Raw genomic sequence first — 15,272 nt, 5'->3', positions numbered from 1 at the left:
GTGTAAATTTATGTTCTGAGGCCACATAAGATCTCTTTAGGTTACCTCAATAATCAATACCTAGTTACCATCACCAGAACTATGGATTGAGATTCTTGAGCTACACCCACTCCTCAGGTGGGACAGGAACTCTGGGCTACCACAGCTCCTGAGCACACCTCAATGTTTTCTCTCAAAAGAAAGAGATCGTTAGAGGGTGCAACTGCTGTTCAGACTGACCCCAAGAGTTTCAAGACTAAGACAGTAAATATGCATCAAGAACCAGAATCTCATGTTCAAATGAATAATGAGATAAGAAGTCATGACAAGTCCTTTACCTTGCATATATTAGTTGGATCAGACTTTCTGAATTCAAAGTTAGCACACTTCAATAAGGTTTGCCACCCACACTGTGTAGGGTGGTGAACAAAAAAACTAGTCAATCCATCAAATTTAAGAGAATAGTTAGAAAGTATATGGAGAGCCTTGTTCACTGGATTAAGAAAGTTGCTGTCTGGAATACTTTGTTACAAGATCTGGTAGTGTAAGTTCTTATGTTAGCCATGGATGGTCCAGTTCTCATTGCAGTTGATTATATTGGTGGACACCAACTGGAAAAGTGGAACTGATTTTTCAAGAAGCTTCAACACAGGTTCAATCATGTAGGAAATGGAACTCTACAAATGGCTGAATGTAGGGCTCACAAACACAACCAACTGCAAACCTGGCTTGCTTATGAAGATGACCTTTATTGTTTACATAATAAAACTTATCCAGGTGTGGCTTTAGCAGATTGTCTTCCAGTTAAACCACATCACTTAATAAGGAGTAAGAGACATTCTTATCTGCACAGAGGTAGTATCTGTGAGTATCACGACATTTGACTGCCACAGTAATAGACTGCCAGTGTATTTTACTGCCATCAAATAATTATGTTTTCAAAACAAAGCATTTCCTAGCACAGAGAGTGACTTTAAAAACAGAATTATAAAGTAATTGAATAATTTGCTGGTAAAAAAGTGCTATCACTATATAGCAAATATGTACACTATTATTTATGTTTGCATGGGTACAAATGTTATGATGTAATTTTCGGGTTCAAGGTTTTTTGACATGATAATGGTTGCTTTTATAATATTCTGACAATATAATTTCTTTATATGCAGAAAACCTTAAAATGAAATAATTATTGCTGCATCCATTTGCTGGCAGTAAAATGTCATAGAACCGTATCTGATGTATTGAGAATCAGACTTGTAATTCACTGTACGATATTAGAGCAAAAAGAAAGATGTAGTAATAGCTATAATTTTTCTAAGAATATAATCTCATGATGGTCCTGCACCTTAGAGTGTAAAAAAAATAATAATTGTGCAGATAAATCATCAATACCACAGTGTGTTACATCTCACCAAAATGACTGGGTATATAGCTCTTGTGACACCTGCTAAGCCATCAAATCACAGCGAGAATGTGATTTGACCAGCATTTTAAGACATCTAGGGGACACCTGACATGACTTTCAAGATTGAGAACACTTTATACATAACTGCTCAAATCTGTCTTGCATGGATGATGAAAAAGATGGGCTTAAATATGTTTTGGTAATGGAAAAAATTAGAGGCTCGGGGACAAGCTGTGAAAACTGACAAGCCACATAATTTAAACTAGCCATTCCCATGATAAATATGGCTGTTCATCTGAAAGAAAGCAGTAAATATACTGTATTAGAAAAAGTAGTGGCTAAATCGATTAATACTGGCACAAGTATAGCGTAAGAAATATATTTACAAATAAATAGAAGAAGGTAGGGATTTTTAGTATTAATCTTTTTCCTCCCAATGATTTAAACGAAGCTACAAATGCAGTGACGGAAACTACATATAATATAACTTACGTGCTGTTCAGTTACCAAGCTGCACTTGCTAGTATGACAGTTCCAAAAAACAAGTACAAGTCATTCATGGCGTGCAACTGTAAACAAGCAACAAGTACAAGTCATTCATGGCATGCAACTGTAAACAAGCAACAAGTACGAGTCATTCATGGCGTGCAACTGTAAACAAGCAACAAGTACGAGTCATTCATGGCGTGCAACTGTAAACAAGCAACAAGTACGAGTCATTCATGGCGTGCAACTGTAAACAAGCAACAAGTACGAGTCATTCATGGCGTGCAACTGTAAACAAGCAGCTTTAAGATTTTTTGGCTAGTTTATCATACTTTAAGAAGTAACTTTAGACATTTGTAGGGCATCATAATATAGATTTGTAAAATGCTACCTACTTAGGGTGACCGGACGTCCTGGTTTTGCTGGATCAGTCCCGTGTTTTGATAGTTTATCCCAGTGTATCACGAAAAGATCTCAGGGCACACAAAATGTCCCAGTTTTATGATTAAAATATCAGACTCTCAGTCACATAGAATCAGGAATGTAATAGGCCTACTTGACTTGCTCGTTGTTGTAATATATACTCTCCTGCAGCCAAACTCTCAAACATTTCCTCTGAGTGTTGTAAGAAACCCAAATCTGCACAGGTTTTTTAGTTAGTAGTACTGTAGTAGACCCGTAGATGTTGGTGAATGTGTGTCTATCACCAAAAAAAGTAGTTGAAATTATTTCAAAACCAATGGTAGTATTAGTATATTTGGAAATAGTGTGGAACAGTTCCATAAATTTAAAGTAAATTAACTAAAAGTTAAATTATTTCAAACTTGTAATAACCATTTTGCAATTAGGAGTAATGGCTGAATTGTCCTGGTTTTTTCAGTTTGGAAACCTGGTCAACCTATACCTCTTAAAAAATGACCGTGCAGGCTTCTCCGGAGTACTAAGGATATGGCCAGCACTGGAAAAAAAAAAAGATGCTAAGAGGTAGAATTCAGTAGTGGAACAAGCATTTCAGGGGCCCCAGGGGAAAGAAATGATTGGTCTCCCCTTTTTTTTAAGAAGATATGACCAGACTAAGTCCCCAGGCATTGCGGGCCCCCGGGGCATTGCCCCGTCTGACCCGCACTAGTTCTGCCTCTGGTAGAATTGTATAACCATTAAAAAAGAGCATTATCATCACCAGTAGTTACTGTGAAAAAGAAAGAAGGAATCCTAAAATTCTGTGTGGATTTCAGGTGGCTGAATGCAGTTATGTGTGTTGATGCATTTCCAATCCATAGTACAGATAATGTCTAGGTCCTTTAGAAGGATCACATTAGCCTGTAGTTTTTAACTTGTATTTCACCAGTCACTTTCAAGAATTTGTTGGAGCTTCCATAGAACAATGCCTGATAAAATGTTTGTTGTATACCTAAAGACAGTATTTCAGGGAATGAGGAAAGCAATTTCAAAATGAAATTGGAGAAGTGTGTATTATTATGCACAGAAATATGATTTCTCAGACGTGTAGATTGTAGAGGCAGTGTATAAAATGATCCAGCCAAGATCTGTGCATTAAATAACTGGCATCACCCTATAAAAAGAAATTCAAATTAGTTTGGTTTATTGTCGTATTATTCATGCTATGTAAGCCATTTTATAGATAGAGTGCTGTTGTCTGCTTTAAAAAGTAAGATTATATTAGCTTAGCCAAGGATAGATTATTCATGTTAGTTACAGATGCTGTTGGTAGTGGAATTGGAGCTGTGTTGTACTTCTGCCTATTAACATCATGATCTGCATGCTAACTTCTTCTCCTTGAACATAATCATATCATAATGACAGTTATCAGCTGTAGTGATCATTAATCACTCACTGAAACTATCTATATGAATAAGAATATATCATGCATCACTGACGAATCTAACGAAGGACAAAGAACCAGAAAAGATTGTTGTATATGTTGCAATAGTATAATCATATTTTACCTGATCCAGAAAATAGTATGGAAATGAAAAATAAAACTAATTTGTTTGCAAAAAAGTTGTGTAATGAATATGAAAGTTGGCCCAGTGATAGACCTAGTAACAGATAGATAGAACATCTTAAATAACTGACTGCTGAAGCTGATTAAAAAAAACAAAAAACTTTAGAGTCAATAGTTTAAGGATCCAGATCTAGCATGATCACTTATTGCCATGGAGCAGATGAAACTGTAACTTAAAACAGTATACTACAGAGGCTCATAATCTTGGTCAGTTAGATATAGAAAAGTAGGTACTAAAACACTCTTATGACAATGGATCTTAATAATTCACTGTGTGTAGAATTATGTAACATGATGGGAAGGAGATTGAATAGTTGAACTTCATTTTATTATCCCCAATCTGATGGTCTAACTGAGCAAAATTGTTCAAACTGATATAGAAATGGTTGCAAATTTTTTCGTAGGTAGACTGAGGAATTTGAGGATCACAACATCAGTCAACTTGATGCATTCCTAACTTATTAATGTTTGTTTGAGAAGTCGGGCTCCTTGTAGAACAAACATACGACTAACTGCTAATTCTGGCTATACCAGAATGTTTACAGTAATATGTAAGGTGAATGCCATGTATATTAGCTAAATGAACTCTTTTAGAACAAAATATTAGCACAAAGACTGGGATACTAGCTTGACACTTTTATGCAGTATTTCACCATGTGAGACTTTGACTACTGTATGACCTGGAAATCAGACAGAATAATATATAAAACTGAAAATTAGATAAAAATGAAGAATATTACTAAAAGTTTACTGAACTTCAACACTTCTAAAGACCACTTCAAGTGGATCTGTTTTCTAACCATGAGGTCTTCAATGGAGTTTCACAATCAGATATCACCAAAGCTGGGTAGGTAGGTTTCCTCTCAGAAGATTGTGTATGACTGAAGAGGAGACATGAAAGTACTCACAAACCATCGTTGCTAAAGCCCATAAATTTGCACAATATGCAGCAAATGTGAGAAACAAACATACAATGAAAACGTAGAAAATTTCATAGGAAATTTTCAATATGGAGCTGGGATTTGTTGTGTTACTCACCAGGAAATCTTTGGAATCCATTTGGACTGAACCATACCTTGTGCTCCAACAGCTTAATCCATCAAATTATATGCTTCCATGATTATGTGATGCATGTAAGTGCATGAAATTCATTAATAGGCTTTTTGTGAAATGGCTGGAACAAGGCATGAAGAGAGAGACAAAGAAGAAATGTTGATTAGTGACAAAACTTGCAAGGAAGAGGATGCTACAAGTACTTGTCTGGCTTTTCCTAATGAGCCACATGAGGAAGAGGATGCTACAAGTACTTGTCTGGCTTTTCCTAATGAGCCACATGAGGAAGAGGATGCTACAAGTACTTGACTGGCTTTTCTTGATGAGACACATGAGGAAGAAGATGCTACAAGTATCTGTCTGGCTGTTCCTGATGAGCCACATGGTGAAGATTCAATGTCTGAACAGCTGTAATGTTTACAAGAAGGATCCCAGTAACATGGTTACTCTCATGCATAATGTAGTTGGAAATAAATGAAGATGTTCAGTATATCAACTATAATTGTACTTATTGTGTATACTTTAAGACAGCACTGAACTAATGCACTCTATACTTTTTGAAAACTTGGGTATAAAATGTGAAATAAAAATTACATGTTAGGATAGTTAGAAATCAGTGATAACTTGGAGAAAAAGGGACAAGTGCCCTTTCCTTTCTTAGCTAACAATTGAAATGTTATGCCAGGAAGTGAATAATGGGGTATTTTATGTTACCTTCTTGCTTAAAGAATTGGCTAAATGCTCTTGACATGATTTGGGGTGAACACACTCAAAGTGAACTGTTAAAATTGTTTAGATGGCTTGCAGATCAACAGTTAACAACTGTCTGTTAACTCTGACAAACAGTCTAGTAAATGTTTTGGTGTAACTAGAACCTGAGATGTGTTCTTCTGATGTACCAATGTAATGTAGTGTGTGTGACTGATGAAAGTCATCATCATCTTGGATCATAAATGAGAACAAGTTAATGTGTTTGAGTTGTTTTGTAGATGTGGTCATCTTTTAACTGGTGGAATATATATAGTGAGTGAGATTTACCTGTATGTAGTGATATGTCACTATAGGACAGCAAGAGAAAGGTTGTGTTATTGTGTTTGGTAGGATAGAGGATAGCTATTTCTCTTAAGTGTTTTGTTTATAGTAGTATAGTTAATTGGATAATGAGAGGCTAGCAGTGTGCAGAAGGTAATCTGGTGTTTTGGATGTAATAGACTGTCATTGTTGAACATTTCTTAGCGGTGTGTGTGTGCACTATGTATGTATTTATAATGTATAATTGCTATGTTTGATATTATTGTTGAATTTAAGGCTATTCCAACTATTATTTGATATTATGATTATTTTTATAACTATTGCTTTAGAAGTGTCTATAATGGGACGATCAAAAGTGCTATTATTGTCAATATTATGTTATTAATTTGATAGTGATGATACATTGGGGCTATATAACCTGTAATCTGGTGTTGGTACATCTAAAATTGTTTCCTATCAAATAGATATGGGGAGTGCTGTGATTTGTCCCAAACCATCCCTGATGTTTTACTGGAGGTATCTTTAATGTAATGATCTAGTTGATTCAGGTAAATAGTATGATTTATGGATGTAATTATCCTGTTACTGTTACGTCACATGCTTTGTATTATGAAGTTCGTTGTGCACATTGATGTTGGGTGCAGTGTAGAAATTGTAGGTTTATAATGTAAATTTTGATCAGCATTTAATTTTAAATGTGGGCTGATATCAGGAGGAATCTTAAGAGGAAAGGGGGAAGAGTTATATATACACATACATACATATGCTGATATTTTCGTAAGTAAGTGGTTGTTTGATACAACTAGAACCTCTGATGTCAACTTGTAGAAGATCCCACTTGGGGAGTGGTATTCAAAGTGAAATACATCGCTAGCTGTCTTGCATGTTAGTTTTTCTGGTGCATGGGAACTTTGTTTTCTTGGAAACTGATATCATGTGCCTAGTATGTTTTGATATGTGGGGTAATGAAATTACCAGGATGTCCTGAGGGAAGATTAGTCTTAGCAGTAAAAAAGAAAAGTTGTAGGTAAGAAAGCCCTGCTCCTGCAAGCTGTCTAGTTTAACATGTTTTTACCATATTTTATATTACTGCTAGCTATATCAGATATACATATAACAGTTCGGTTATTCAGTCAACTGTAGCTTCACCTTACCATTATATTAGCAAATTATATTATATTATTCAGCAACTTTTCAATCTGCAATAGCCATCATTTGTTGATACGTCTTCCTCAGATAGGTTTGCTGCTACAGAATATTCGATACCTTAGTTATTACGGACTGCTGATTACACAGTGTGAATACCACACATTCTACAGTAGGCCTATAACAGAGACGTTGAAACCGGGGTGCTGTAGCATGTCCTACTTTAACATATTTAACTTGTATATCAACTGTAAATTATATTATTACTAGCGTATAGCCCTTCAAAAATGACGAGGCAAGTAATACCACCCCTACCCCATAGTATATCCTGACCTTACATTTCATAACTAACTGAAATAAATACATTTTGCGAAACCAAGCTTGACCAACAAAGAGGCAGAAAAGTGCAGTCGAGGCAGCCAAACGTCGGTAAATTCCTTTGCGAGCCAATCAAAATTGAAATCATCCATGAAATGAATTCGTGACACATTCATGGAATGGTTATTGTTAAAAATCAGTTAGATTAACAACTTCTAATATATAAAGTCAGTGTGTTTTGGTAACACTACGTTTGAACAATGGCTTTTATGTAATGTCGCTTAGCAACAAAAGTATAACCTTATATTGTTGTTAGTCTACGTACTGAACGTATAAAATGAAATGTATAGACAAGAAAAATATTTGTTGATTTCTTAATTTAGGGTCTCCGTTGATTAAAAAAAGGTTTGTTTTTTATTAAAAGCGGTGGTGATATAACATAAAATAGCTTAATTCAGAAACAATTTAAGTTTAAAATTGAATCGATATTTTTACTTTCATGAAAAATATTCTGCACTTGGCTCTAAGCTAGGTGATCCTACACTACGTCTTTACTTTAGGCTTATCATATCATCACTTACTACACTTATAGGGTTTCACGGCTCCCTTTCACCCCAATTACTAAAATCGTAATGTGCAGACAGTAATCGAACTATTGTATTTGATAAATGCATTTTGGCTTTTATGACTCCTCCTATTTCGAAAAATAAAGAGTGTCGTGACGTGACACACATTGACTTTTAGATATTATGTGCATGTTTATAGCCAAGCACCCCCACCTTGCAACTCCTTCCTAAACCATTGTATAATATTTATTATAAAAATTACTAAGACCGAAGGTGTGCTTTTTCGCATTATTCATAATTTTTCCGTTTTGGATTGCGAATCAGAAGTGTGTAAAAGTAGTATTTCATTTCTGTTTTTTGTCTCTCACAGCATTGTTGAGGATAATTTTCGTTTGGTTCCAGAACTCTTCAACTGAGCTGGACGAAGAGTGATAAAAGTTATGATTTAAGGACCGAAAGCTGGCGAAATGTTATAATCCAATAGGCCTGATATTTGTGATATAAAGCACTTAAGACTGCTTGTTTGTTGTTTTTTTTCATGTTGATCCACCTGCTCTTGTCAGTACAACGTTAACCTGGTGCTCGTTTTTATCAGAAATTGTATAAAACAATTACCTGTGATTTACGTGCTGTAATTTAATCACTGGTAACACTTAGATTTACTTAACACTGCTTTGTTACATGTACGTATGTTTTTGTAATGATTTAGAGAAGTGATACTTTCATGTAAAAGACGAAGTTTCATTTTAAAAATTTCATTTTTTTAATAATCAGCTTTAACTATTAAATTATTATTTTTTCTTTATAGCTGGAGAAGCTGATTTCGAAAAACTACTTCCTTCACATGTCTGCAAAGGAAGCTTATAAAGCATACGTCAGAGCTTACGACTCTCACCATTTGAAGCAGATCTATGACGTTAACACTCTAGATCTGATTTCAGTCGCAAAGTCTTTCGGTTTTTCAGTGCCTCCTAGCGTTGAACTTAGTATCCTTTGAAATGTGTTTTACTGTTTTGAGGATTTCTGCTATTAGTTTTACCAGCTCTTATGATTTCTCTATATACCAGTATTATTTTACCGGTATAGGTCACTTAACTTGTTTCAGAATGTTTTTAGTTTTGTTTAACAAATTTTATTATCAACCGTATAGAAGACATTAGTATTCTATATTAGCAATTTAGCTATTATTTACTTAAGTTTAAATGGTATATCATTAATTATTTTCCTGTTTTACTTTTAATTTAGACAGAAACAGCAGCACAGTTGTTACTCTGAATATATTCTTACCTGTTTTGTTTTATACAAATATTTTTCATGTTATTTTATTTATATATATGTTTTACCCCTGTTTACAGTTTAAAACTTAGGGTTAGCTTTAGTGTGGTCCATGTTTCTGCTTAGAGTTTGGAAGATTTCAAATCGTGATTTTAGCCTAATCTCTTGGTAAACATGGGGGAGGAAGAAACCGGAATGATGGAATACGAAACACGATGACGTCAGTTGGTTAAAAGTGATACAAAAGTTTGTTTCAGTACTTGTTACTAAGTCAAGTTTCTGCGTCATATCCTGTAAATATTATTATACATGATCACAAGCCCAAACAGTTCTTACACGTATTTGCATACTTCATTTGATAACAAAACCGTAGTTGGCCATTTTGGAGAGAGATTCCAAGCTCCATTTTCCATGTCGTTTATTATCAAGTCGAATTCGAAATGTTTTTACCTTTTGTTTAATCTTTTACTGAAAAAATGGCATATTCAAAGGATACTTAATGTTAGGGTTCGTTTTGATTGTTTGTTTTTCACAATAAGAAATGTTAGTTAAGGTTGTATAATTGGTATTTTTATCGCAGTATAGATTGGAAAGGATGTAACAGTAATGTTCAGTAATGAAGTTTTAAGACCTATTTATTCTTAATGAATAATCTCAGTGCAACATTACACATCACGCTGCTTCTGTATAAGTGTCATAGGCTTAGTGAATAAGCTCGGTGCCACAATACACATCAAACCAGCTTCCGCAAATATAATAATCTTTGTGAATAAGCTCGGTACTACATTACACGTCACTCTACTTCCATATAAGTATAGTAGGTTTGGTGAGTAAGCTCGGTGCCACATTACACGTCACCCTACTTCCATATAAGTATAGTAAGTTTAATGAATAAGCTCGGTGCCACATTACACGTCACCCTACTTCCATATAAGTATAGTAAGTTTAGTGAATAAGCTCGGTGCCACATTACACGTCACCCTACTTCCATATAAGTATAGTAAGTTTAATGAATAAGCTCGGTGCCACATTACACGTCACCCTGCTTCCATATAAACATAAAAGTCTTAATGAATGGGCTCTATGCCACAATACACATCACCCTGTCTCCATATAAATATAAAAGCAACTTGAACCGACCGGGATACTTACCTTCTCATAAACTGTTTGTTTATTTAATTGGTTTGTGACTGAGCAAAGATCGTTAAACCTGAAGGAAAAGGTCATGAATAAGAAATACTACGTAGTACATCCGAAGTGCCACAAACAGACACCGAACCACATATGTTTTTATTTGTTGTTGTTGTTTTTAATTACGGCTATCATTTAAGCACACATTGCTTACACGGTGTGGTGTTATGGTATCTGTAATAAGTTGGTATGTTATAAGGGAAGTAAAGGTTCTTTGATATCTTTTTGCGTGTTTTGTAGTTCCCTTGACGTTTCAACTAAGTGAAATGTCAATCTCGCAACCGTCCGTCTTCCTGGCACCTGCTGTCAGCCTAATAATATCTGTCGTTTGTGAAAGATCTAGCGAACTGGATGTCGTAAGACTGATGGATACATGGGATATTTTAACGAACTGGCTCCTCTCTCTCTCTCTCTCTCAGAAAACAAAACGACACCCGAATCTAGTTGTAAATACAAGAACAGTTTAGAACCTAAATTTTGGTTCCAAAACGTGCAGTTAAAAATTAACCACTTTCGAAATGTTGAGCTTACATCATCAAGTATTGTAAGGATATCACCAAATAACAATTTTATTTCATCCTCACAACTTCTGAGTGTTTTCGAGTCTTTAAAAGTTCATCTATCCCCTCCCCCCGTTCATCATCCGTGCTTCCTAGTTCCAGTACATCGACCTGAGCCCACTGGGTCGTTGCTATGGTGACGTGGTGCTGTTGAGTCAATGGGCCAGGTTAAAGTAGTTGTAAGATAGAGAGAAGCGTATGGGTCTTCGGCCCTTAACGTGTGTCTGATTGCAGAAATGCACGTGTGAATTTTACATACATTTGACATATACCAAAACTTAAGTAAACATTATTTTACCCAGGCTGAGGAATTTCATCATTTTGTGAAATTTGATAACATCCTACGGTTAATTACGCTTATGCTTCTAAGAACCAGATCTACATTCACGGCTTCAGCGACCACGTGGTTCGTGGTCAACCATGCTTGACGATAAAAGTGTCAATGAAATTCTTCTGTCGATTTCGAAAAATAGAAATTGGAGGTGGGGGTCATATTGTTTGTATCCCACGAGCTGAAATCGTTATCTATTGACGCTTATTCTAACATACGATTATATTCCCCAAAAATAATTAGCGGGTCAAAAAGATCGTTACCTGATGCAGTTCTTTGACTTCCGGATGACTGAACTAGCTAATTAGGCACAGACGGTGGTAAGAAGCGAAAGAACTGGGAATCTAACGTCTGAGAGACTGAAAATTATGTCAGAGCGACAGCAAATTTCTAAGTATTGTAAAGGTGTGTGGACAGGATGAAGAAAAATGTACAAATGAATATAAAGAAAACAAATGGGTATTAAAATATGGGAATGCGTATATAAATGTACAAACATCAAATTTGATTTGTAAGTTGTGTGAACCTCAAATTTTTTATACCCATAGTGTATTGCTTGGGGTAAGTCGTGTACACCAAGGAATTTATGGTTAAATCGTGTAAAAATCAAGAGAAAAACGAATTGTCATATTTTCCAGGTTTATAGTAAAGGTTTTCGTTGTTGTTCAAATGTGAAGTATGAGGTTAACATATAAAGTTCTAGTGTTAACTGAATATAATCATATATTTGGGAAAATGTTGGCATAATGATTTCCTTGGATTGGTGTACAACAAAATTACAAGTGATAATATTTTGTCTAATGAATCAGAAAGGTTTGAAACAGACAGCTGTTTTCGATGTGTTAGACAATGTTGTTGTGGTATATTAACAGATAACACGTGACCAACAGCATCCATTTCATTAAGAAACCAGTTGAGGAAACGAGCCGTGATTGTAATTCCACACCTGGTGTGCTAATTGTACTGAGAGAGGGCGCTGTAATCCGCGACCTCGAATCTGTCGTGACCTTACAAGCGTCATTGGTCATATGTACTACATGACAAGAATACAGATTTCTGGATATCTACATTCCTACCAAGGCTAGCTACTTTTACCACTTGTTTCATACGAGTTGTTAGTGGTACAAGAGTGTCGAAACTTCTGGAACTACGTTTTCCTCCTCCGCTGTGTGTGCCAAGTTTTTTGAAATAATGACTTGGGTAAAATAGTTACAATTGTTTCGAAACAGCAACAACATTTCACTTTTGTTCGTTGACTTTGTATACACAGTTCATGTTCATAATAATGAGAAAATAAAGTTGAATACTTCTTTTCAAGTATAGGGAACAGGCCAAGAAACGCAGTAGTTTCTCAGAAGTAATCTTTACATAATCGCAAAAAAAATTAAAAAAAAACAATCTGTGGATCGCGGGATCGAATCCCCTTCCCACCAGACATGTTCGCTCTTTCAACCAGGGGGCGTTATAATGTGACGGTCAATCCTACTTTTCGTTGGTAAAATAGTAGCCCAAGAGTTGGCGGTGGGTGTCGATGACTACCCGCCTTCCCTCTATTCTTTCACTGCTAAATTAGGAACGGCTAGCGCAGATAGCACTCGTGTAGCTTTGCGCGGAATTCAAAATAAACCAAACAAGCATACATACATACATGCTACACCCTTTCGCACATAGGGGCGTTTTATTATAGTAAGTGAATAATATTTTCGTAATAGCAAATAGGTGACAAATTCAATGTAGATGTATTTATTCGGCAATATAAAGGTTTTTAAGTAGGATATTATGTTCAAAATAAGCAAACAAATGCACATGACTCTTCATCCAAGACGAATTATGTGACAGTTATGTCAGTAAAATACTAATATTCGTATATATATATAACTCTTCACTCACGCTTCAGCAACATAAACGATACTTCAAATGTATTGACAATTGCGCAAGTTCAAAACTTTTCAAACAAGTAGTTCAGCTTTAAATCATTTCTGTTCATTACGGATGAACAGGAATCAGACGGAGGATTACAATACGTGTTGAAAGATACAACCTTTTTTTTAATGACTTAATATAATGGATCTTGAATGGCCCAATGGTTTCTTTTGTCATTTTGCCTGTGAAGCATCTTGAAAGGAACAACGGTTTTTCATCACTTTGACTTCAGTGAGTCTTGATAAGTCCAGTGTTTTTGTTCTTTCCTTGACTGTAATGAATTGTGAAGGGCATCGGAGGGTAAGATTATTGTATTGGGCTTGGCATGACCTAGTAGTTAGGTCAATACGAAGGTCGTGGGATCGAAACCCGTCGCCTAACATTTCACCCGTGTGTAGGGGTTATAAAGAAAACTGTTTTTTATATTAATTGATTAATAAAAATAAAAACAGGCTTTCGTACAATCACAGTTCTAATATATTAAACTTTATAGTTGTCTTATTTTAGTTACTAACTTATTCGTTGGTATGGAGTAATCCAAGAGTTGGCGGTGTGCGGTGTTGACTAGCTGCCTTCTCTTTAGTCTTTCACTTTAAAACTAGGGCCTGCTAGCGCAGATACATCTCGAATGGATTTGTGCGAAATTCAGAAAAAGAACAAATGCATCTTGAAACGTACTTTTAACACTTTGACTGCATATAAACCTTATATAAACTGGTGTTGGACAAGGTTTAACTGTGCGAAAAATTTCTCGAGAAAAATCAGAATTATTATAATGATTAAACACAATGATATGAAGTCCCGAAAGTTGTAAGAATTTGTATAGTTCAAAACCACTGAAGTTAGTCCCTGTTTTCTTTTTTTCTGCAGAACTTTATTTAAAATTGTAACTTTTTTTTTATCATGTTTCTTTTAACTACAAGAACTAAACTGTATCAATAATAGGGGCACGTCTGTTGGAAATAGTCATAATCGTAAGTCAGAAATTAATCATCAATCGTGGTTTTTCTGTTACTGGATGTCGTAATCTGTCATAGTATTAATCCGTGATTACGGTAGCTATCACAGCATTGTTACACCTTAGTTTTACTAGTGGTTTTTACATTGTTTCAGTGATGGCGTAGTTCGTGTCGTATTTTCCATAGTTATTTCTTTGTTAAAACCATGGATCTTTCATTGTTCGTATCGCGGCTTTTCAATTGATATCGTGTATATATAGCGTAGTTCATGTTTTTTGTTATGTTTACAACTTTCTCGTTATTAAGCCTCGGTGGCTCAGCGGTCTTGCAGATTTTAACGCTAAAAATCGGTTTTCGATACCCGCGGTGGGCACAACACACTCATACACACACATATATCTAACCCATTGTGTGAATTTTGTGCTTAACAACAAAAATGAACAAAATCCGATATTAAAACAAAATTGTGCCGTTTCGCTTTTCCAGTGCCATTGCGTATTTACAGTTATGCCACTTCTAATGTTTTAGATAGTTAACGTTTTTACTTGTTGTTATAGATTTGTATTTCAGTTTATTTTTAGCATGTTTGTGAAATTTACACCGGTTATTGGCCATGACTCTCGTTCTCAGAAATTGGCAACGTTAAAAACTCACGGCCCCGAAAACGAGGAGGATATGGAAATTACCAGAACATGAACAGGAAAACAGAAAAGACTGTTTTTTACAAACCCATCCCTATTAAAAAAGACAAGAGACAATTCACAAGGTGACGCACCGCATGAGCAAGTGTTGAGAGAATGCACATCCATTTTAAAGATCACCAGGAACAATGTTAATAAATTTGTATTTTACGTTCCATTCTATATTCTTTAAAATAAATTGCTGTAGTCATTTTGGGTTTATATGTTGTTGTTGTTGAAGTTAGACGTAATTTATATGGAAATCAAAAATGAAATCTAGCGTTATATATATATATATATATTTTTTTTTTTTTTTTTTTTTTTTTTTTTTTTTTTTTTTAA

General features: G+C 35.2%; 1 protein-coding gene across 2 annotated transcripts in view; it reads left to right on the top strand.

Annotated features, from left to right (window-relative positions):
* The window catches only part of LOC106460708 (ATP-dependent RNA helicase HAS1-like), an 87,171-nt gene extending 72,019 nt beyond the window's left edge, over positions 1–15,152 (top strand). For both annotated transcript variants that reach the window (XM_013920442.2, XM_022387488.1), the window contains exons 13-14: positions 8,820–8,997; positions 14,881–15,152. In XM_013920442.2, coding sequence (XP_013775896.1) covers positions 8,820–8,997; positions 14,881–15,020 — 318 coding nt within the window. In that variant the 3' untranslated portion in view covers positions 15,021–15,152. The remainder of the gene's footprint in view (positions 1–8,819; positions 8,998–14,880) is intronic.
* The last annotated feature ends 120 nt before the right edge of the window (positions 15,153–15,272 follow it).

The sequence above is a fragment of the Limulus polyphemus genome, unplaced genomic scaffold, assembly GCF_000517525.1.
Source record: "Limulus polyphemus unplaced genomic scaffold, Limulus_polyphemus-2.1.2 Scaffold819, whole genome shotgun sequence".
Classification (NCBI taxonomy): Eukaryota; Metazoa; Arthropoda; class Merostomata; order Xiphosura; family Limulidae; genus Limulus; species Limulus polyphemus.
Note: the sequence above shows the minus strand (reverse complement) of the source record. Positions and strands in the feature narration are given on the sequence as shown.